The 21,350-nt window shown below is 39.3% G+C and overlaps 1 protein-coding gene across 1 annotated transcript in view; it reads left to right on the top strand.

The window, feature by feature from the left end:
- The window catches only part of UTRN (utrophin), a 419,780-nt gene that overhangs the window by 81,170 nt on the left and 317,260 nt on the right, over positions 1–21,350 (top strand). The window contains exons 3-13 of the mRNA XM_009282506.2: positions 2,136–2,228; positions 3,659–3,736; positions 7,161–7,253; positions 8,138–8,310; positions 11,799–11,914; positions 12,985–13,148; positions 13,730–13,933; positions 15,076–15,257; positions 15,972–16,122; positions 17,605–17,724; positions 18,477–18,578. Coding sequence (XP_009280781.1) covers positions 2,136–2,228; positions 3,659–3,736; positions 7,161–7,253; positions 8,138–8,310; positions 11,799–11,914; positions 12,985–13,148; positions 13,730–13,933; positions 15,076–15,257; positions 15,972–16,122; positions 17,605–17,724; positions 18,477–18,578 — 1,476 coding nt within the window. The remainder of the gene's footprint in view (positions 1–2,135; positions 2,229–3,658; positions 3,737–7,160; positions 7,254–8,137; positions 8,311–11,798; positions 11,915–12,984; positions 13,149–13,729; positions 13,934–15,075; positions 15,258–15,971; positions 16,123–17,604; positions 17,725–18,476; positions 18,579–21,350) is intronic.

Here is a 21,350-nt window from a genome sequence, read left to right as displayed (position 1 = left end):
CTTGGGGATATTGGTGGATGAAAAAATTGGACATGAGATGACAGTGTGCGCTTGCAGCCCAGAAAGCCAGCTGTATCCTGGCTGCATAAAAAGAAGTGTGGCCAGCAGGTTGAGGGAGGTTATTCTCCCCCTCTACTCCACTCTTGTGAGACCCCACACTTCACTGGCTAACAGGTATTTGCTTTCACAACAAGCATCTGAGTCGTATTGCATCCAGTGAGACCTCTGTTAGCTCCTTCTGTCTGCTCTTCTGGACACATGAATAATTTCCTCGTGCCCTTACCAACCTACTTTTAGTATCTTCCATGTGGCGATGCAAACCAAATTTAAGCCAAATTTTGCTGGCATCTGGGGTAATTGCACTGTGGATCATCTCCTCCCATTACACAACATAAACTGTACAAGAGGCTTCCCTGCAGCTACTCTTAGGTATTCCTGTTCTCCTGCTCCAGCATGCTTTAAAGGTTTGGTTAAGTTGCTACACGGCAGCAAAGCATCTGAATCATCTGTGAGAAGTGCATGCGCTAGGAGGAAAGCCTTGTCTCTTGCTGTGCTAGCAGGGGTATAGTTGAGCTCAGGAAGTGGCAATATGTAATGGCGGAATGTTATCAAACGCTGATATTTCACATATACTCCTATTTGGTATTGGTCTGACAGCTACATAGCTTTCTACACCCTTTACCTAAGTTATGTGTCAACATGTGTATATACACATTTTTAAGCATGACTTGTAGAAGTAATTGGAGAATAAATTTACTAGAAAAATTCATTGCAAAACTAATTTAATATCAGACACTGGGGCTAGCATCTGTGTATTTTAAGAAGTGAACTTAGTTATACGATCATTCTCACCACTGTTTAGCTGGTTGATACTATGAGTTACATTTAGGTATGTTTCTGTACAGGAGATTAAAATATGGCTCTGCAGCTATTCAACTCCGATTTCTTGTGAATAGCTTTAGTAGTATGAAATCTAATTGAAGTGGACATTTAAGAAAAACCCTTATGAATTTTGGGGAAAACCAGATATTTGCTGGAAAATGGGGTTCAGTGGGCAGTTCAGTGCTCTCCTTCTGATTTGTTAGCCAGCATTTGGCAATTACTAGCAGCTGTCGGGCAGGAGGAGGTAAGTGAAGGTAGAGGAGATCTATGTCAGCTAATTCATGTCATGTAAGATGGGCCTTTGACAGCCTTCTTTCTGAAGAGCAATGTTATAAAGCCAAGGTGATAGAAAAAGGCGATATTGGAGTTTTAGGTACTTTTTAGAAAATATTTTTCTTCTCAAATTGGCACTTCAAAGGGACACTGAAAGCAGTAGCTTAATTGATCTCCTGGCAGCCAGCAGATGAATATTACAAAGCAAATGCACTTACTTAGTTGCTGGCTGCCTGCGTCTTCTCCCCTGCCCTGTAACACTTTCCCACGTTAACTTTCTTAAAGTCCAAGAAGAAATAAGATTAAAAGGGAGCATGGAAAAGGTTAACATGATTCTGCTGTCACCTCCCACCATTCTTGCACAGTGTCTCTCCACCCTCAAAGAAAATGAATATTAGAAATGTATGATTTAGAGTAGCTCTGAGTTTCACATTTTGCTGCTTTTTCCAAGGTAAAGAAAATGATTAATTTGTCTCAATATATATTACACCTTGTGATCTACTAGTCTGTGTAGAAGAGTGGCAGCTCCTTACACAGGGCTCAATTCCAAGTCCTTTTTTATTTTGTCTGTTTTTAAATCTGAGAGAATTTGTCCCAATAGCTTCTTTCTGAAAAGCCCCAGTTTCTTTCCTCCTTTAGATGCAGGCAGACCAAAGCATTCTTTCTCAAATGACTCCTCAAATTTGCCAAGTTTTTTTCTTTGCCATCTTTGCGTGTTAACACATCTACCCTAATGTGAGCCAGGATGCACTGATTTGGTTTCTCAGTACTAGGCTGCTGATGCACAGAACCATAGAGATGGGGAGAAAAAAAACACTGAAGGAGGGTGCCTTCCTGATTATTGTCACAGTCCCCTAGCTTTTATTTACTACATTCAGTACCAAATAAGAATGAAGTGAAAGATAAAAAGGAAAAAGTAACTTTTTCAGGGAGGTTCTGCTTCAACACTGTTCTTATTACTGCTTTTGTTTCTTCTGCAGAGTGGGAAGGCCCCAGTTAAGGACATGTTCACAGATCTGAAAGATGGAAGGAAGCTTTTGGACCTTTTGGAGGGTCTGACGGGAAAACCTCTGGTAAGAGAAATGTGTATGAGTCATATTCCCATTTATTAAAAACAAACAACAAATAAACAAAACACTCAAAAACCAAACTGTAGCATGTGATGTTTTTTATTTTAATTTATTTAAAAACCTATTTTGCTTGTAGTGTGTACTTGCTCTTTACAGTTCCAGTGAAATTCCCATGAACTCCACTCATGGGACATAGGGTCAGGCTGAAGTTAGCTGTGTAACCCTCTCTTGAGGGTTAACATACTGTTTAGCAAAGCACGTAAAACCAGTGATGTTATTCACATAGTGTATATTTTCAATAGAGATCTCTTAAAGGTCTGCTTCTGGATGGTCTGGAAAAGCAGCCTTTAGCGGGATACCTGTGGACTTTTTCTAATAAGCTCATGAAAGATCCCTTAAAGAAAAAAGAAGGAAAAAAAGACAACAGCTAGTAGGCAATGCAAAAAACTGCATCTTCATTGGAAAATCCTTTGTGATGTACAGATGGGAAAGGGCTGAAAACTACTCAAGTCTCGTTTGGGAAAGTGTGTGTGTGGCTGAAAACTCTTCCCCTGCTAATATTGATGCCTCTTCAGAAAGATACGTGACGCATGGTGAAACCTGTGCCATCACTTGGGATTAAATTCTTGATTTCACTGTTTATAATAAATTTCAAATTTGTTTATTTGACCTTATGGGGAACCTTTGGCCATTTAAAATTTCACCTTGCAAGCTTGCCTTGTTTTTTAAACAGATACACTTCACTAGTACTTCCAATGATTTGTGGTCTGATTTGAAGTATACTGAAGACAACAGGAGTTTTCTGTTTTCTAATTCTGTTGATTACCGTGTTCCAAGTTCAGCTCCATGCTCTTGCAGTACGATCACGTTCTGCCACAGGAGTTAAATTGCGGTGATTAAAAGCAAAGAGAGTGGCAGGTATTGTCAAGAGTTGCAGTGGTTTTTTTTCCCCCTGATATTAAAAGGAAGGGAAAGTCAGGAAGCATAACTTCTTCCCAGTATGCAAAGATTTAGCAGGCTTTCAGTGCCAGAAAAACAAATTGCTGCTTGTTCCCTCTTGGGAGCCAAAAAATTTCAACCACTCTGGCAAATGTTCAAAACCCTCAGATTTTCCCCGGGAACTCCCACTTTGCTGTTGTATTGCCAGTTTATAATTCTGCAGATGCTGGGAATAAAAATTCTGGATTTACCGAAACACATTTTGAATCCAAGGCTTGTCCTGTGTCTTGAATTGAGGAATAACGTTCTGATCAGTTTTTATTTTGAAATGGTTGTGAATGATCTTGTTTGGTTTTTGTTCCTACTTTAAAGAAAAAAAAATTTAAAATCTGGAGAAAATTAAGACAAATTTCCTGTTGTTTGCTATATCATTTCTTTTGTTTGGTCTGCCAAGTTAATTCCCATGTGAACAGATTGTAACTTTCTATTTTCAGCCTAAAGAACGAGGTTCTACACGAGTACATGCCTTAAATAATGTCAACCGAGTACTGCAAGTCTTACATCAGAACAACGTGAGCATGTTTTTCCACAACTTTTTTGATAGACTCTTTAATTTATTCCTGTGTGTAAATGAGTTCAAAATACAGAGAATAAAGACTTTTGGTACCTAAAATGAGAATTCAGTGAGATGGGTAAACTGTTATCAGTTTTCCTTTTCTGAGGTAGAATTTCAGTGTCTGGCAACTTTGTGAAATCTTAAAATGCTCACTTAATGATATTAACTAAACTGTGTTTTGTTGAGATGTGTTCAGCTCCCAAAACAAAAGTGACTTGAAGCTCTGCTACGCATAGCTCATGAACCTGGCAGGACAAAAAACTAATTTCCAGTGATGATGCATAACTTGTGCAAAAATCTGTAAGGGTATGACAGGTTTTGTGTCTGTTTTGTGTCCTGCCCTCAAAATCCAGGAGGATCTTTCCATTGACACCCGTCAGCTCTGTGTCAAATCTGTACTGAGTGTTTCTAACTTGGAGCTTTGGTAACCCCAATCCTTCTTTAAGAAAAATGAGATCAATACCTGTTTGTTTTATTTTGTTTTTGTTTTTACTGCCTGGAAGCTAGTAGTGCTGTAGCGAAGTGATTTTATTTTTCCCCTGAAGAACAATTCCTGATAAGCGTACTCTTTATAATTAGAATTTCTATTTGCGAATGTCAGGGCACTAAAATAACTTAAGAATATTCTGGCAATAAAATACATCTAATGCAAAAAGGCACTGACATATTTATATAAACTGCTGATTGAAGAGTGATACGAACAAGCTGTATAATACTGCAATTTCCCCTCCGTATTGGTGGGCTAGTGTCATATTTCTAGGAAGTAGCCAAAGTTAGTGGTGGGTTGTTTGGTTTTTTCTTTTTTGAGGTACTGTAAATATTGATTAACTTTTTTCTAAGGGTAAGTAATGAGTCTTTCCAGCTTGGAATTGATTTATTTTATGAAGATAATAAATGAAACAATATCGAATTACAATAATTAATTAGTTCTTCCTTAAGCTGGCAGGATCTGGATTTCCAGAAGTAAACAGATGGTGTTAGCTGAAGGTTGTTAAGGTCACGTACATGATTTATACCTACTGCTTAACTTCATTAGAAAGTGTGTGTGTGTTAAGATGAAGGGAAAAAGCATCCACTGAGGAGCAGTTGCGTTCTGTTGCCTGAGAGTTTGTGGGCTATACAATATTCATAACTTGTGAAATAATTTATGAAAGTGTTTAATATATATTGCAAGGATCAGACAAGCCTAGGGTGTAGATGTTCAAGTGATCCTGTGAACCTCATCCATCTGATGAGCAGAATGGTTCTAAGTAATGAATTTCAACTTTTTTGATTTGTGGACCAAGTTTTTAAAAATAATAATTAAAAAAATCAGCTGGAAATCATTCCATATAGCCAATATCAGTCTACTGTCAGTAGTACTGGCTGTCTACTGTCAGCTTTCTTTTATTGATTATCTTTGCTTAAGTCTCAGTAGTCCACTCACTGTCCTAGTGGATTGCTGGCTGCATCCTGCAAAGCATTGTTTTAGTCCAGAATCATTAAAATACAAAAATGGACACGTGGAGTATTTTCTTTTATGTATGGTGTAGATAGCAAGAGGAATGCATTATTATTATTGTTGTTGTTGTCGTTGACGTGTAATTAAAAAATGTGAAGTGGGTTTTTTGTTACCCATTCTCAGGAGTGTTTTTCTTCTATTACAGGTGAAAAAAGCTCTTGCAATGTAATTGTTTTATTTTTGTGCCCTTGATCTTTAGTCTTGCTTTCTGCTCTTTGTGTTCTAGAGTGCTTTCCAGTGCGTTGTTTAATGATCCTCACTGGTGATTCTTTTGGCCTGTTTTTGCCTGTTTAATTTACAGTTATCTTAAAATATATGCCTGGTATTTGCAAAGAGTATTGCTGTAAGATTCTCTTCCAGCTGCTGTAAAAATTGGGAGAGGACAATCCACAAATCCACAAGCTTCCTTAGTACTTTGAAGTGTAATTTGAGGTTCCATGTTAATCTTGCAACAGTTTTGATTTGATTCTCCTAACCAAGAGACCTATGGGGAACTGAAAATTGTCAAGATGATATCTGAAAGCGATGAGGCTACAAGTACATTTTGCAGAATTGAAGCTATTCGTGATTGTGTGATAAAAGGAAAAATATTCATGGAATACCATTATATTCTTATATATCAGCAATATCCTCTAGAACAAAATGAAACTTTGTTCTTGTCTATTCTGTCATTGTAGGCTACGTCCACTGAGAGCCAGAGCATGGGCTCCGTTACTGTCCTGTGATTGTCCGTATTGTCTAATTGCTAGCCAGCTCCTTGGTGCAGGTTTTGTCTCTATGACCAGTTCTGATCCCAAGCAATGCCCAGATACAGTTCTCAGAGTTAGCGTAAGCTGGGAGGTGTGGAGCAAGGGTGAGAAAGAGAGAAAAAAGCTTCCCCATTGAGGTGAAATGCACTGTGCCGCTTGCCCCTGGGGCTGCAGGGATGCTCCTCGCTCAGGTTATTTACAAGAATGAAGCCCCACAGTCTCTCCTGTGTGGGAGTGTGTTGCAGCATCTGGTATATGTGTACATAGAACCAGGGAGGTACTTGTCTCCTCTGCCACAGGCAGCTGTTCCTAGCCCAATTTCCATAGGCGCAGTGGTGACTAATGCAGTGTGCTGCTGTTGGTTCCCTCCAAAAGGTGGTTCAGAGCTTGTGCCACTTTCTCTGTGTTGACTGAATGGAAACTTGATGCCCCAATTCAGTTCAGACTCTAAAGTAGCACCGAGTGAGTATCTGGTAGTGTGCTCTAAGCTTTGCTTCTTCTGAGGGCTGAATACTTGATGCAGGGGTGGGTAGCCACTCCTGGCCTCTTGCTTACTAAAATAATCTCCTTGTCTCTCTTTCTGTGTTTTTTATCTTTTTAATGATCTCAGTTAGACCATCACCAAGTCTATATAGGGTCCTATGCATATAGGAAACTTGAAATTTTTTTTTTCTCTTGAGCTTTTGGTCTCCTTGTATAAACTTGTCCCATATGGATGCTGGTTCCTGCAAAGGACAAACCTATTCTTAATTACAGAGTTTTCATGGTTCTGTAATATCTCGGAGTGTGCCTAGGAGCAGGACAGCTTAACTTTTTTTTTATATTAGATCCTTCATATTTGCATTTGTATTGGTCAGTTTTAACTGCTGGTATGTGTCTGTTTATTAGAAGAGAAGGATAAAACTCTTCCAGGGGAGTATCTTCTTTGGTGCCATCTTTTGTCATGTTATTTAAGCAGTTGTCATGACAAATTCAGATAGTACTCTGTCATCTCTGGTTCTCTCTTTCTAACGACTTTTTATTTCAGAGCACTTGATAATACGTGGCTGGACAGCCAGGAATATGGGGTGGGGTTGCGACTTGAAGCTGTGATAACAGTGTTTAATATAGAGTTGATCCGACCTCTCCAGGTGGAGTTGGTGAATATTGGAGGAACTGACATCGTTGATGGAAATCACAAGCTGACGCTGGGGCTGCTGTGGAGTATTATCTTGCACTGGCAGGTGAGAGGCTGCTGCGAGATCTCTTCCTTTCCAGGAATTGCGTGCATCAATCTGCTGGGATTCTCACAAACCTTCCCAGGGTTTTGGTGGCGGAAAATACTGCTTCTATTTTGGGCTGGTAAATAAAGGCAGGCCAGTGTTTGGTTTCTGAGCTCTGTCTATTGGCTGCCTCCTGCAACACGTATTCTCTTATGTGCTCAGTTGTACTCAGTCTCTCAGTTTAGTTCCTGCTGGTGTTAATTGCAGAGAGTCTTTTCAGGCTAGAGCTTTGTATTTATATTCCTTCCTCAAGGCTTTTATGCTCTTCTGTTAGCAGGTGGTTTTTTACTATCTAGGTAGCTGTGTTGGGCTTGCATCTTATATGCTGCTCTGTAGGTTTGTTTCTCAGTCTCATAGATTGAATTGCTCCTGGTTTATCCAGGTACCTGGGAGGATCATTGAATTCACTTGGTGGGACTTTGGCAGATGCTTACGCATAGTACCCAAACAGCAAACCACTTTTGTTGGCTGAGCAGGTATCCTCTTGCAGAAAACCTGTGCAAGCTGTATTTTTGGGGTTTGCTTACTGGTGGAACTGCAGCACAAGGCAGTGACAAATATTATACCCAACATTTAGTGTAGGCAGCACTGAGGAGAGGGGGAGGATTGTAACGTAAGAGTAATGTGCCATTATTAAATGAAGCATTACTGATTCTTGTAAACACTAGAGTGCAAAGATGGCCTGAAGACTCCTATTCCCAAATTTCATGTGAGGTCTTAGTTTGATTCATAGTTTTTCATGGGAAAGACCCTTTCACGATTTGTGAAATAGCTTCATTCAAAGGTTTTGTAAGTAGGAAAAGTGGAGAACATGTCTGTAAGGTGTAGTTGCTGCTGTCTTGCAGGTGAAGGACGTCATGAAGAACATCATGTCAGATTTGCAGCAGACCAACAGTGAGAAGATCTTGCTGAGCTGGGTTCGGCAGTCCACGAGACCTTACAGTCAGGTCAACGTTCTGAACTTCACCACAAGCTGGGCAGATGGACTCGCCTTTAATGCTGTCATCCACAGACACAAGTAAGTAGCAAACAGCTTATCTTAGACCTAGTGAAGTAAGCAGCTTTTTTGCCATGTTTTCATGCTTGAGCATTTCACAGCTTCTAGCCTGTTTCAGTGATTCATTGTTTGGGGTTTTTTTTTTTGTTGTTGTTGTGGTAACAATAACAGTGGATGGACATTGCCAGAGCCTTGCAAAGGATGGAGCCAAGGCAGCAGTGTAACTCTCAGTTCCTGCACATGCATGCACACTTGCTAATTGAAGAGGATTTACATCCTGCTTAGTATGCATTATAGAGCGAATATGCTGAATGGGTCTCTGCAGGGGGGGATGACCACCTCCTTCCCCTGTACTTCCTTCCTCCTGCCCTCCCTCCTCTGCAGAGCGAAACATTCCTTCAGTCAGAGTTTGCCATATCATTTTAGTAGGAAGATACAGAAGCTTCAAAAAGAAGGAGTAAGAAAGGCTCTGTAGCTTTCCTTAGTTTTTGAATGTACGTTGCTTGAAAGAGAATGTATGCGGTTCTTCTGGCAGAACTGTTGAGCAGAAGAATCAAAGGGTAATAGAATACTTCAGGTATCTGTAGTGTATTCATTAGTTTGTTCATTATACTTTATAAGGAATGCTGTTAAAGCTTCTTTGCACAGATCTTTTGTGTTCTTTCTGATTTTTGGAGAACACTTTGGTAGTCTAAAGAAATCATCATTACAGACTCCTATGAAACTTACATACCAGTTCTTTTTTTTTTTAAATTTTCTTTGAGATCTGCTTCTGGGCAATCCATTCTAATCCAGCGTACTTTAATTGCTTTGCAAGGGCTGACTGTTCTTAACCATAAATAACCATTTTAACATGGTAATGGTATGATAATATCTAGAATTTAACCAGACCTCCTGGCCACCAGCTATCTGTCATGGCAGTTCTTTACAAACACCCAGAATATTTATACCCAGCAGATATAAAGTGTTCACAAAAGCGTATGTTCACTTTGAACCTGCTGTTCTCTGCTCTTAAGTGCCCATTTGGCCTGTGGTGACTGAAATCACAGGGTCTGTCACAGGCTCGCTGGCTTCAGGACGGGTCTGCCCTGACACACCTATGTGCCTTGTAGACCAGAGCTAGCTTGTGTTCAGCCTACGTGGATGCATGGGGAGCACCTGCACCACACTGAGGACTCCTGAAAGTTTGGAAGGACTGTTCTGCAAAGGCAGAGCAATACTAGCAAAGGTCTCTGGAGTTTATCAGAAGAATTACCGAGTCCCTTCTCTGGACGGTGTGAGCCGTACCGGTGGTTTTCATACCAGCGTAATTGCCTGTAGTGGTGTGGCTCTGCTGCTGAACGAGTGAAGCTTTGTGATGGAGAGAGTGCCAGCTTTAAACACAAGTGAGACCTAGGTGACCTGAGGGAAGCAGAAGGAGAGAGGTAGCAAAATTGCCTTCAGGTTGTTTGTTGTCCTTACGCATTGTGATTGTGTGCTAGGGCTTTGCAGGATCTGAAGTCTGTGAGCTCTGCCCCTTTCAGAGCACTGTTAAGTAGCAAAAGCCCCTGCTGAAAACTTTAACTGCTTTCCTCTGGCTTCCTAAAATTTCTCAGTTACCTGGCTCTGCTGATCTCTGAGCCTTTTATTCCCTCTTCCTGGGAGCCTGGCAGCCTGGCAGCTGCCAGTGCGTCAGAATTCAGCTCTGCTGTCCCTGGACACCAGTCCTTTAGCCAGGGAAGCACCATTTTCCCCACCCTTCTAAGAAATCTTGAGCTGGGTTTAAGTTTAGGTCGGCTTTGAAAGAGAAGCTTTAAAAGGCAGTTGCAAGGAACAAAGGGATTGGGGAAAGTTGCAGAAGTAGTAGGACAACAAAGCAATTTAGCTTACCCAGACAGTAGTGCTTCCCTGCCTAAGGGGTATTTTCAATATTGCTTTTTTAATTTAGCTTAATATGGCACTTAATATAGGAGAATCTTTGTGGATCCCATTAAGAGGTTTATTAGCTTGCTTTTCACTTTATGTATCTATCAACAATTGTTAGCAGTGCTACCTCTTGGCTATAATATCTAGTATCTTTGTAACACTTGCAGTACTTAATAAAATTGTATGAGGTAATAGGACATTTAAGATTTTACTGTGCTGGTCTCTTTCATTTCCTAATATTAGCTTAGTTCCTCTTTGAATTGAATTCTGCTCTTTGGTACAATTTTCTTGCTCATAGGTAAACACCTAGATTGCATCTTATTAGAATTTGTGTTATCATGGCAGTGTGCAGGTAATGCACATACAGTATACTTACTGCAATGTGTTTTTCAAAGTAAGAGTCTCTGTTAAAACTTTGTGTGAATCTGTGTTGTTATCCTTGTTGCTTCTTGCGTGGAGGTGCAACATTCCACTAGCTTCTGTCAGGATCTTTGTATATCTCTCTTCCCCGCTCACCCCACCTTCCTCTGGCTTTTTGCTTCTCGGACCCCTCTGGCCTTCCTGTTTCACAAAGTGTAATGACTGGGCAGATGTTAAAAGGATACTCTCAGGTCAATTTACAACTGAATTAAGTATTAAAAGAATTAAAGGCAAGCCCATCTCTTCCTCCCCAAGTTCTGTAAAGCACAGAATCAATAGCAGTGTTTTAGTGAGAAGCCGCTATTACAGGGGAATGGAAAGTATTTTAATTGCTCTATAGCCTTACAGCTGTGCTGCTGCAGCATTAGGCTGATCATGCCCTCTTGGTGTAGGTACAACTAGGAGGGGGCCCTGTTTGCTGACCCCGCTTCCTGCTCTGTGCTCTGCTCTTTCCCCTTGAGACCTGCCAGTATGTTTTGGGTGCACAGCTGGACTGGAGATTTGGTTTGGTTAAAGCTGGCACTGTAAATCTATCAGCTCCTTGGTCTGATTCGCATTGTGACTCTCATGAGTACTTGTGATGGGGTGGTTTTTTGTAGGTTTTTTTTTTTAATGGGGGGGAAAAAGACCATGGGGCAGGGTGAGTGAGCAGGGGTGGAGACCGCTGCTGCTCCTGGCTGTGATGGTCTGGGGTGGTCACTGAGCCACATCACAAGTTTGGAATGAGGCTCTCCAGGTACAGAGTGACTTTTGATTACCCAGCAGAGCCTGACACAGAAAGCATGTAGTAACAGTAATGCTGTGAAGGAAACAGTTGAAGAAAACTGGTTCTGGAATAAATTTTAAACACAGAGTTTATATATTTTCTTGTTAGTAGTATTTAATCTCCTGTTGCAGTCAATGAGTATATGTATAGAATACATAGAATGGAAGGTGGATGTTGCTGTGGACGTGTGGTCAGTTAATAGATTTGTGATTGCCAGAGTCTCACTAATAAAAAGAAAGCACGTATTTGTATTTATGCATTTGTGTATATGCACTTACATTTATATTTTGTATGTATGTGTATGTTTATATTACTTATGGATATGAAGGTAGCTACCTAACTTCATATTCTGCATGTATGGAACCTTTTCTTGAGGTAAAATTTACTGCTTGCTTTCCTGTTTCGTCTTTACTTTTAGACCTGAGCTTTTCAGCTGGGATAAAATTACAAAGATGTCCCCAGTTGAGAGACTGGAACATGCTTTCAGCATAGCCAAGAACCACTTGGGAATTGAGAAACTGTTGGATCCTGAAGGTGGGATATAGTTATTTTACTTGACTAGAGGCTTTTTCGAGCTCTCTTGAAAGAAATTTCTTCTATTGTCATTTACTATGAATACAAATTTCAGCAGTTTTGTGCAGTGGTATTTTGTTTCAAGACCTTAAATTTGGGTTTAAAAGAATGTAATTTCTAGGGTAAGGGTATGTCTGTGTGCGTATGTTTTGGCTTCTTGAATGTTAAGGTTCAGATTGACTTACCATTCAGAGATGGTATACAGAAGGTGAAGTTGGTACTTTTTTTTTTTTTTTTTTTAATTTTAGGTAGGAGTTATACCGCAAGGGTCTGTGCTTTTCAGATGAAGTAGAACATTATATAGAATGGGATAGCTCATGATCTTTTGTTCTTTATATATACATTGAGTAGCAGTAACTGCCAGCGCTGTGAGCACTTACTGTGTAGGAATGCTCACCAGGAAACTTTTATGGCTCCTTTTTAAAATCCTGAGCTGTTGCTCTGCTTTGAAGTGAGCCTCCAAAGATTCATTTTTGTAAGACAAGCTCTCAAACTTTATAGATTCAAGCACTACCTTCTTAAAAAAAAAAAAAAGTGTTAACTGAATGGGTAGCACTCGTAAACTGAGACATAAGTGAACCTGAGTCGCTGAAACTCTTTTCCATATGTAAAGTAAGAAAATGAACTGACCAGTGCTGGGAGTGGGGATAGAGCCTAAGTGGAAATGTTTGTTTATGCAGGGTACTGTCCCTGAGCTGCATTTCTGCTTGGGAGATGCTCCAGAATAATTTTCCCCAAACAGCTTTTATTCCTTAGTAACTTCAGGTTTGGGCTCTTGCTTCAAAAAGATCATGCCTTTCAATGTGAATTCACTTCCAAATGTAGAAAACTTATTTTTTTAATTTTTTCTCCTTCATACTGCTTTCAACATATGTCAAACCTGGCCTTTTAACTTAAAGCTTACTAAAGGCTACTTAACAGGAGAACCTGTGATTTACACTACATGTAAAGTCTTACCTGTATTCTAAGTAATGATTTAGAAAAGCAACTTCTTCATTTATTTTTCCCCATATTTTATCTTTTTGATGCAGATGTTGCTGTACAGCTTCCAGACAAAAAGTCTATTATTATGTATTTAACCTCTTTGTTTGAGGTCCTTCCTAAGCAAGTCACTATGGAAGACATCCGGGAGGTGGAGACCCTTCCAAGGAGATACAAGCAGGAATGTGAGGATGGAGAGTTCAACATGCAGCAGGTGTTTGTCATCAAAGTCTGCCTGGCTTTTCCTGAGTTGTAATTTTAGCTGATCTTCAGGCTTGTCAGTTATCTGTGGAACATGCCTTCTATCTTGGGCATCACAATTGGGAAAATATGCAAAATCATAGCATCTTCTTTGTGATTGACTTCAGTTGTTCTATCTTCCTTTTTCTTTTCTGAGTCATGTACAAAATGCTGTGTGAGGTGTAAAGTTGTGTTATGCTGCTTTTGCTTCTCTTTCTCATTTATCTTGGCAAGCAGGAGAGGGTGGCCCAAAATCTTTAACTGAGTTTGCTGCAGGACTTGTGGTGGTGGTGGTAGTGATGGGTTTTTGTTTGGGTGTGAGATCCACTGTTAAATGAGCAAGATTAAAGTTGTCTTTTCTATCCAGGTTCTTTATTTTAAAATGAAAGTTCATTAGTGGTGACTGTGGCCCTTCTCATTAAAATGTACCCGACGATTACTTTTAACATTTTATGAAGGATTAAAAGGGATCTTAGTTGTTCTATTTTCAGTATCATTTGGGACAGCATTTTCTGTGCACTTCTAAGATATCACTTTTTTCTCTTGGCTGCCTAGGTTGTAGCACTTGAAGAGGAGCAGGGCAGTTCTAGAGCAGAGACTCCCAGCACGGTGACAGAGGTGGATATGGACTTGGATAGCTACCAAGTTGCTCTGGAAGAAGTTCTTACATGGTTGTTGTCAGCTGAGGATGCATTTCGGGAACAGGAGGAAATATCTGGTGATGTTGAGGAGGTCAAAGAGCAATTTTCCACCCATGAAGTAAGCTTCTCTTGAAAATTCATTTACTGTTTTTTCATGTGTGTGTGAGCTGCAGAACTTCTATTTCCTAGTCCTTACCCCAAACCTGCCATTCTCTTTCTTTTGTCTTGTTTTTTCTAAATTAAAAGCATCTCTAACTGAATGTGATGTGGGTTTTTCAGTGGTTTTGTGTGGTTTTTTTTTTTTTTTGTTGATAAATAATAGCTTCTTGAAGGTGGAATAGATCTTTTTAGGAGAACTTACAGTGGAACATGCTTTGAAACTTTAATGTATTTTTTTTAATCAGCTTTTGGTGGCTGGCTCACTGGTGTCTATAATACAAAGACAGTCTGATCCAGGCTGATTCGTGCTTCTCTGCTGCCAACTATTAAAAAGCCTGGTCAGCCTTATGTCACTTGCTGTTAAATGAGGGCAATGCTGAAATTGATAATCATTTCAATTTAATTCAGTGGTCTCCCTGTCACGATTAGCATAGTTTATTTCAGAAACATGTGGTGTTGCTTCCAAAGTGGTGTTCCTTCCAAAGTGGTGTGTTTTGCTTCTGTTCCAAGTCTGAACAAATGTTCTAATGTTGCTAAAGTTTCAAGTGTCATGTTAGATGTTTTAGTTTTCTCCTGTGTCAGCTTAATTGAGTAGTATACAATTGAATTTTAAATCTGAAGGCTGATCAACATGAAGAAGTTTTTTTCCTTGTGCTGTAGTTTTAAAGCCATGAACCAAAGGAAGAGGTGTTCTGGATTTATACTAAATATGTGAATTTTTAATGTTATTAACTCATAGGATTCTATTTGCTTTCCTATGATACATTTCAGATCTTGTTTTATGTTGGCTATAGGTAAGTTTCTATTTTATTTTCTTGGTGCATTTGTTCAAAGGCTGTCGTCTTATAAACAGCTTTTTCTTTGAGGTGGTCAGCTTTTTTCCCCCATTAGCTCTATTTTACTGGCTCCAGAATTTTTGTAGCTCATGGAGAATCTTCTATCATAGAGAGGAACAGGTCTGCCATACTTGTGTGTTTGATGGTGCCAGCTCATTCTGCAGCACTGTTTTAAACATGACAATTTATTAGGACATTCACAAATTGATAAACTCCTGTAGGAGCTTGCAGGTCATGGTGATGTCGCTGGTTGTACCGTTTCCAGGGTTTTATGATGGAACTGACTGCGCACCAGAGCAGCGTGGGCAGTGTTCTGCAGGCTGGAAACCAACTGGTAGCCCAGGGAAATCTGTCACCTGAAGAGGAGTTTGAGATCCAGGAGCAAATGCTGCTGCTGAACTCCCGCTGGGAGGAGCTCAGGGTGGAGAGCATGGACAGGCAGTCCCGGTGAGTCATGCCACACAGTCTCTCCTAGAGCTGCAGGACTGACCTCTGGTGCTTACTGCATCTCGGAAGAGTCGGTTTGCATCCATTTGTGATATTTTTTTCAGAATTAACTCTTCAGTTTGTGACATTAAATCCATCTTCTTCATACTTTCCAAGGTGAAACAAAAGAAATGAATATAACTGGGGTGGTTTTTTTGATTCTTATATAAAAGTATTTTGTGACTGTTACGTTATGTAAATGTGCCAGACTAGATATATAGTATCTACATACAGTAGTTACATAAATGTGTTTTTAATATTGTTCCAGTAGTTTAAGTTCCTCAATAAAGCATACGGTAGACATGGATAGCTATGTGTGTTTACACAACTAAAAAGCACTTAGAAGATTTTTTTCCTGCCTGTGGGTTATCAAGCTAAGAGCTGCACATCAACAGAGAAACTGCATTTTGTTGCAACTCTCAGTGGAGGCTCTGTTAGCGGCAAATCCCTGTTGCAAGAAACAATCCCTAATATAAGTTGCATAATTCACTAACTTTTTTTGTTGAGAAAGAAACAGATACGTAAGTGTTCCTTAGATTAACAGTGAAAATTTTATTTGATGATAGCTAGCTGGTTTATGAATGGCCTTGCTTCTTTCCTATAGGAACTAGAACTTAGTCTCTTTCCTTGGGAAAACTGTTTCTGAAATAACTCTGCCTGTGTTTCCCCCTGCAGCCTGCATGACATGCTGATGGAGCTCCAGAAGCAGCAGTTGCAGCAGCTGTCCGACTGGCTGACGGTCACAGAAGAACGCATTCAGAAGATGGAATCCCAGCTCTTAGCGGAAGATTTGGAGTCTCTTCAAAAACAGCTGGAAGAACATAAAGTAAATCTTTTTGTCTGCTATGTAATACGTATGGAAGAAGTATTTGGAAGATGTGTATGTTGGTGGGTTCCTTAGCTGAGAAACTTGATTGTGTCAGAAGTCATATATGGCTGTATGCTGAGGGGCTGCATTTGATGTTTGGAAAAGGATGATGATGGGGTAGAAAGGAATTGGAAGTTTCTGGAAGTGCTTTCTTAACTGGACACTTGAGCACTGATGACTATAGCAGAAACTGTTATATTCGCTACATGTGGGTAGCGAAACCTGTGGGGGAAATTGTGTTACCCTCACTTCGTGCAGCAAATGAGGCCTCTCCAGGTAAATTTTTGGTGTGAGGGACAGTATGAAACGTACTGTGGACAAACTTGCCTTTAATGACTGGCAGGCATTACGAAAGCATGCTTGAGGCTTGCAGATTAAAATAGTGCAGGAGTTAAAACTCTCAGGAAGGGCCTCCCAAGTCACTGATTCCAGTCCCTGCTTTTACAGGGATTGCATCCTAAGGGGGTGCATAGACACTGCTCTCTGGTGTGCACAACATTTTGGAAGTGGTTTGTCTCTTGATTAAGTTTACGGACGGAAGTCCAGCCTTCCTAGCCTGCAGTGTTTTTTTGGAGGAGAAAGATGGCCTTTTGATACTTGTCATGGTTGCAGCTTCGGTTTTCGTATTCAGTGCTGAGGTTTGACCTTCTCCCCAGCATGGGGACATACCTCACAGGGCAAGAACTCCAGAGTATTTTTAGTCTGTGTAATTTCCTGCCCCACATTTGCATTCATTCCTCTGTCTTCAAAGTCTGGGGAGTTTGAGGCGTGTTGTTCACGGAGTAGCTTAGGATATTCTGGGATGAAAAGTGATATTTACAGTACTGTAAAGGCATATTGATCTCGCAGAGATATTTCGGAGGTAGGCTTTAACCATGGAATCTGTTCTTCTAGAAGTTGTATGAATATTTAAATCTACAGATTATTTCAAACTAATCAGAACTGCTTTCTGCGGTTTTCGACTATTGTCTTTGAACATCATGATCAATTATACCACTGTTGATACTTATTATTATTATATTGTCAACTATTAAAAGACGAATGTTCTTAGTGATTTTTCCCTGTTTGGCGTGCCCTATGATACTTGCTTATTAACAATCATAGCTTTTTATAGGAACACTTAAGCTCTCTTACCTATAACAGTAGACATATAGAAAGTCAATGCAGTTGTCATGTGATTCTCCTAGTCAAGTATGGTGCATAGAGTTTAAAGCACTCCTTCATGTTTTCCAACATTTTAACAGAATGGTTTTGGGTTCATTTCTAGCAGTCTTTTGCTTACATTTATTTAAACTGTGCAGTGATTCCCAGTGGTAAAATCTGTGCTTAACTGTTGAATCTGAAGTACTTTGCCACAGCAGTTGTGTTAGTCACTGTGGCCAAAATATAGCAGATTAGCAAATGTATTCAAAGTTGGTAACCTCTGATTTGTTCTTCTAGAGCCTGCAGAGTGACCTAGAGACAGAACAGGTGAAGGTAAACTCCCTAACGCACATGGTCGTCATTGTTGATGAAAGCAGTGGGGAAAGTGCAACAGCTATGCTGGAGGAACAATTGCAGGTAAAATGTTAGAGCCCTCTTTTTTTAACTGTAGTAGCAGGCACTTAAAACCTTTGCATATAATTGTTAATCAACATTTTTGTATTTAAAGACAATTGATCCTAGAAAGTAATTTAAAGTAATATTTTCTTAGAAATAATATTAACGTAAAGAATTTACTAAATTTGCTCAGGGTAAAACCTGCAAAAGTGCTTTGGTGACTTTCAAGCTCAATTCCTGATGAGTCAAACTGTTTGCGTTCCCAGTGACTTAGGCGCTTTTGTAGAGTATCCTTTCAGCAGTTTCATTAAAATGGGAAGATGCACAGTACCACTCTCTATTTCACATAAGTAATTTTCATTAGGAAGTTAAAATCTGATGGGGAAAAATATTTAAAGACATGAGCACAATTTATCTAGGGAATGTTGTGTGAAGTATTTTCCTGTTTTTGTCAGAAGTTAGACTGTAACCTGAAGTATAGGGAGTGTGCAACAGAACGTATTGAAACAGAATTCATGCTACTTTGTTTGCTCCTTTTGAAGTCAATCAAATAGCTCACTGACTTCAGCAAGAGCAGAGATAAGGCCATAGGTGAATGCTCTCGAAAGTTTTAACCTCCAGCTTTGTGCAATACAACAATGGCGATTACTGGCAAGGCGGTAGCTATAATGTAGAAAGAGGTTACTGTGAAGTAGAAATTATACTTTTGAATATCTGATTTTTGAGTTTCCTTGTGAGGCTTGTGAATGTTCATGAGTTTCCTGCTTTTGTAGAGGCTTGGTGAGCGGTGGACAGCAGTTTGTCGTTGGACTGAGGAACGACGGGTCAAGTTGCAAGAAATTCAGCTTTTATGGCAAGAGCTGCTGGAAGAGCAGGTTAGTAGCTCTTCAGTTACCCAGAGTGACTGGTTGATTTGTGGAGGGGGAAAACCAACCAAACACAAAAACCCCAAACCCCTTAGTAGGGTTTAACAGCTCTCAGAAAAAAGCCTTGAAAAACTAGATTTTATGTTATTGTTTGGGTTCCCAGTGTTTCTTGAGGAGTAGAGTAGCTGTGCAGTGCAAGAGAAGTACTTTCCAAAGTTTAGGTAAGAAAGTTTATAACTCCTTATAAAATAATTTCCAAGATAGCTTGCAAAATGTCCAAGAAGTGGGAATATCCATGATAGCAAAATGACAATGAATCACTAAGTATTTGGTGGTTTGGTAATTACAGAAATTTTCCTAATTAAGGTATATGTGCTTACAACATGGATATGTGTACACAATTGTGCAATCAACTAATCAAATGGATACTGTTTTCAAAATCAGTAACAAAACATTTGGTCAATATAGCGAAGCATGCAGCTCGTCTTGTTTTGCTGAGTTTAGGCAAACAGTTGAATTGTGAAAAAGATGGTACTGTGAGGTTTTTTTTCTTGCTTTGATATCACGCATTTTACATATATATTAAACATACAGCGCTAAACGCAAATTAACCGGTGGCATAAAAAAATATGGTAACACAACTACATGTGTTAGGTTTGCATGCCTAGTGCTAGAGCTTGTTTTGTGTCTCAGCTTAAAATATTTGATGGCTTTTCCTTTGAAGGTTTTACTTAAACTGTTTTGTTTTCTTAAATGATGGTATTTATCACTGTAAGCTATTGTTTAAACTCTGCAGTACACACATTGTTTAGACATTTGAAAGAAGTAGACTCGTTTTGCTGAGTTTAGGCAAACAGTTGAATTGTGAAAAAGATGGTACTGTGAGGTTTTTTTTCTTGCTTTGATATCACGCATTTTACATATATATTAAACATACAGCGCTAAACGCAAATTAACCGGTGGCATAAAAAAATATGGTAACACAACTACATGTGTTAGGTGCGCATGCCTAGTGCTAGAGCTTGTTTTGTGTCTCAGCTTAAAATATTTGATCTTTCCCTTTGAAGGTTTTACTTAAACTGTTTTGTTTTCTTAAATGATGGTATTTATCACTGTAACTATTGTTTATTGTGTCTCAGCTTAAAATATTTGATGGCTTTTCCTTTGAAGGTTTTACTTAAACTGTTTTGTTTTCTTAAATGATGGTATTTATCACTGTAAGCTATTGTTTAAACTCTGCAGTACACACATTGTTTAGACATTTGAAAGAAGTAGAACAGTGCTGATGTAGCTGTTGCTATCAGTTACAGCCTGGTTTCTTTGACAGGGATGTTTTGTCTGCATTTTTTGGGGTTGCATATGTGTTTCTCCCTGACCCCTCCCATATCTATTTGCAGTATATTGATAAGTTGAATTTGCAGCTCATGTGAACTTGTTGTTAATATGGACCCGAAATTCAGATTCTGGTTTGCTCATGTGAACTTGTTGTTAATATGGACCCAAAATTCAGATTCTGGTTTATCCAATGCCAAGTATCTATTTATATATATTTATTTAAAGTACTGCGTTGGCTTATGTGTATGTACATACAGAAAATTGTGTGCTAGCATTTTCTGGCAACTCTTGGGCAAGATAAGTCTGAGTTGAGAAATAAGAATTCCTCAAAAATCCTCGTTCTGTATGCCAAGGTACGGGCTTCAAGTGCTCTCAGTTTTGATGACCCTATGTGAACATGTTTCTGTCCTCTTCCACCCTTATATTGTCTGGGGAAAAATGACCACTCTTTGACTACTACAATGCTGTTAAGAGCATCATCTTAATGGAGTTGCTTTGCCTTCAGCTTTTTTAATTTGTATGTAATTATGTTGCTCTGTAAAAGTGAAAAAAATTAATCGGTGTTTGTTTAATGTAGAATGTCAGATAGCAAGTAATGAGGAAATAGAAGCTTATTTTAGGTGGTTTAGATAAGCCTGTGTTTGCATTTGTTCAACTCTGAACAATGCATTTATTACTAACAGGTTTGAATTACAGTTCTCTGTCCTCAAGAATTGTCAAGTGACCTACAAAAATTACATTTTGAAACTAATTAAAAACTTTAATACAAACACTTTGTTAACGCAAAAGTAACTAAAACATTTAGGTACTATAATTTTCCATTTTGCCTAGCCAGACAGAGAGATGAGCAACAGTGATGCATCAGCCTTTTTGTGGCTGCCTAGAAAATTTTTGGAAACCACATTGCCAAGTCAACACAATTCTTACCACTCAGGAAACAAATTCCTCAATCAGTGCCAGATATTTCTTAGCACTGTGATAATTATGTTTCAGTTTTCTAGGGAGAGTTATCTTTGACTGCTGATTTAGCAGAAATTAATTGAATACGTTGAAGGGTTTTTAAGCTCCTCTTATGCATAAAATATGTTGGCTGGGATGCCAGTGTGATTTTGCCAGAGAGTATATGGTGTTATAATTTTGTTTCTCACAGCCGTATGGCATTTCTACCACCATTGTATTTGCTGTCTGTACATTTTGCATATTGGTTTACATTGGCAATGTAAACTGCCTTAACCCTTTGGCCCAAAAGTTGCTGTAGTCAGTTCTGGGACAATGCCAAAAAAATACAGCTAGGCTGAGGAGCCTAGTGGCTGTTGTAGTGTGTTGTTCAAAGAACAAAAAGGTCTGCCTTGCTGTATCATTTTTTTATATATATATTTTATTTATTTTTTTTTTAAGACAGAGGAGTAGCAGTGCGCCAGTGGCTGGGGGGGGGGGGTTTAGTTT

The sequence above is a fragment of the Aptenodytes forsteri genome, unplaced genomic scaffold, assembly GCF_000699145.1.
Source record: "Aptenodytes forsteri isolate BGI_AS27 unplaced genomic scaffold, ASM69914v1 Scaffold357, whole genome shotgun sequence".
Classification (NCBI taxonomy): domain Eukaryota; kingdom Metazoa; phylum Chordata; class Aves; order Sphenisciformes; family Spheniscidae; genus Aptenodytes; species Aptenodytes forsteri.
This window is presented reverse-complemented; position numbering and strand designations above follow the sequence as displayed.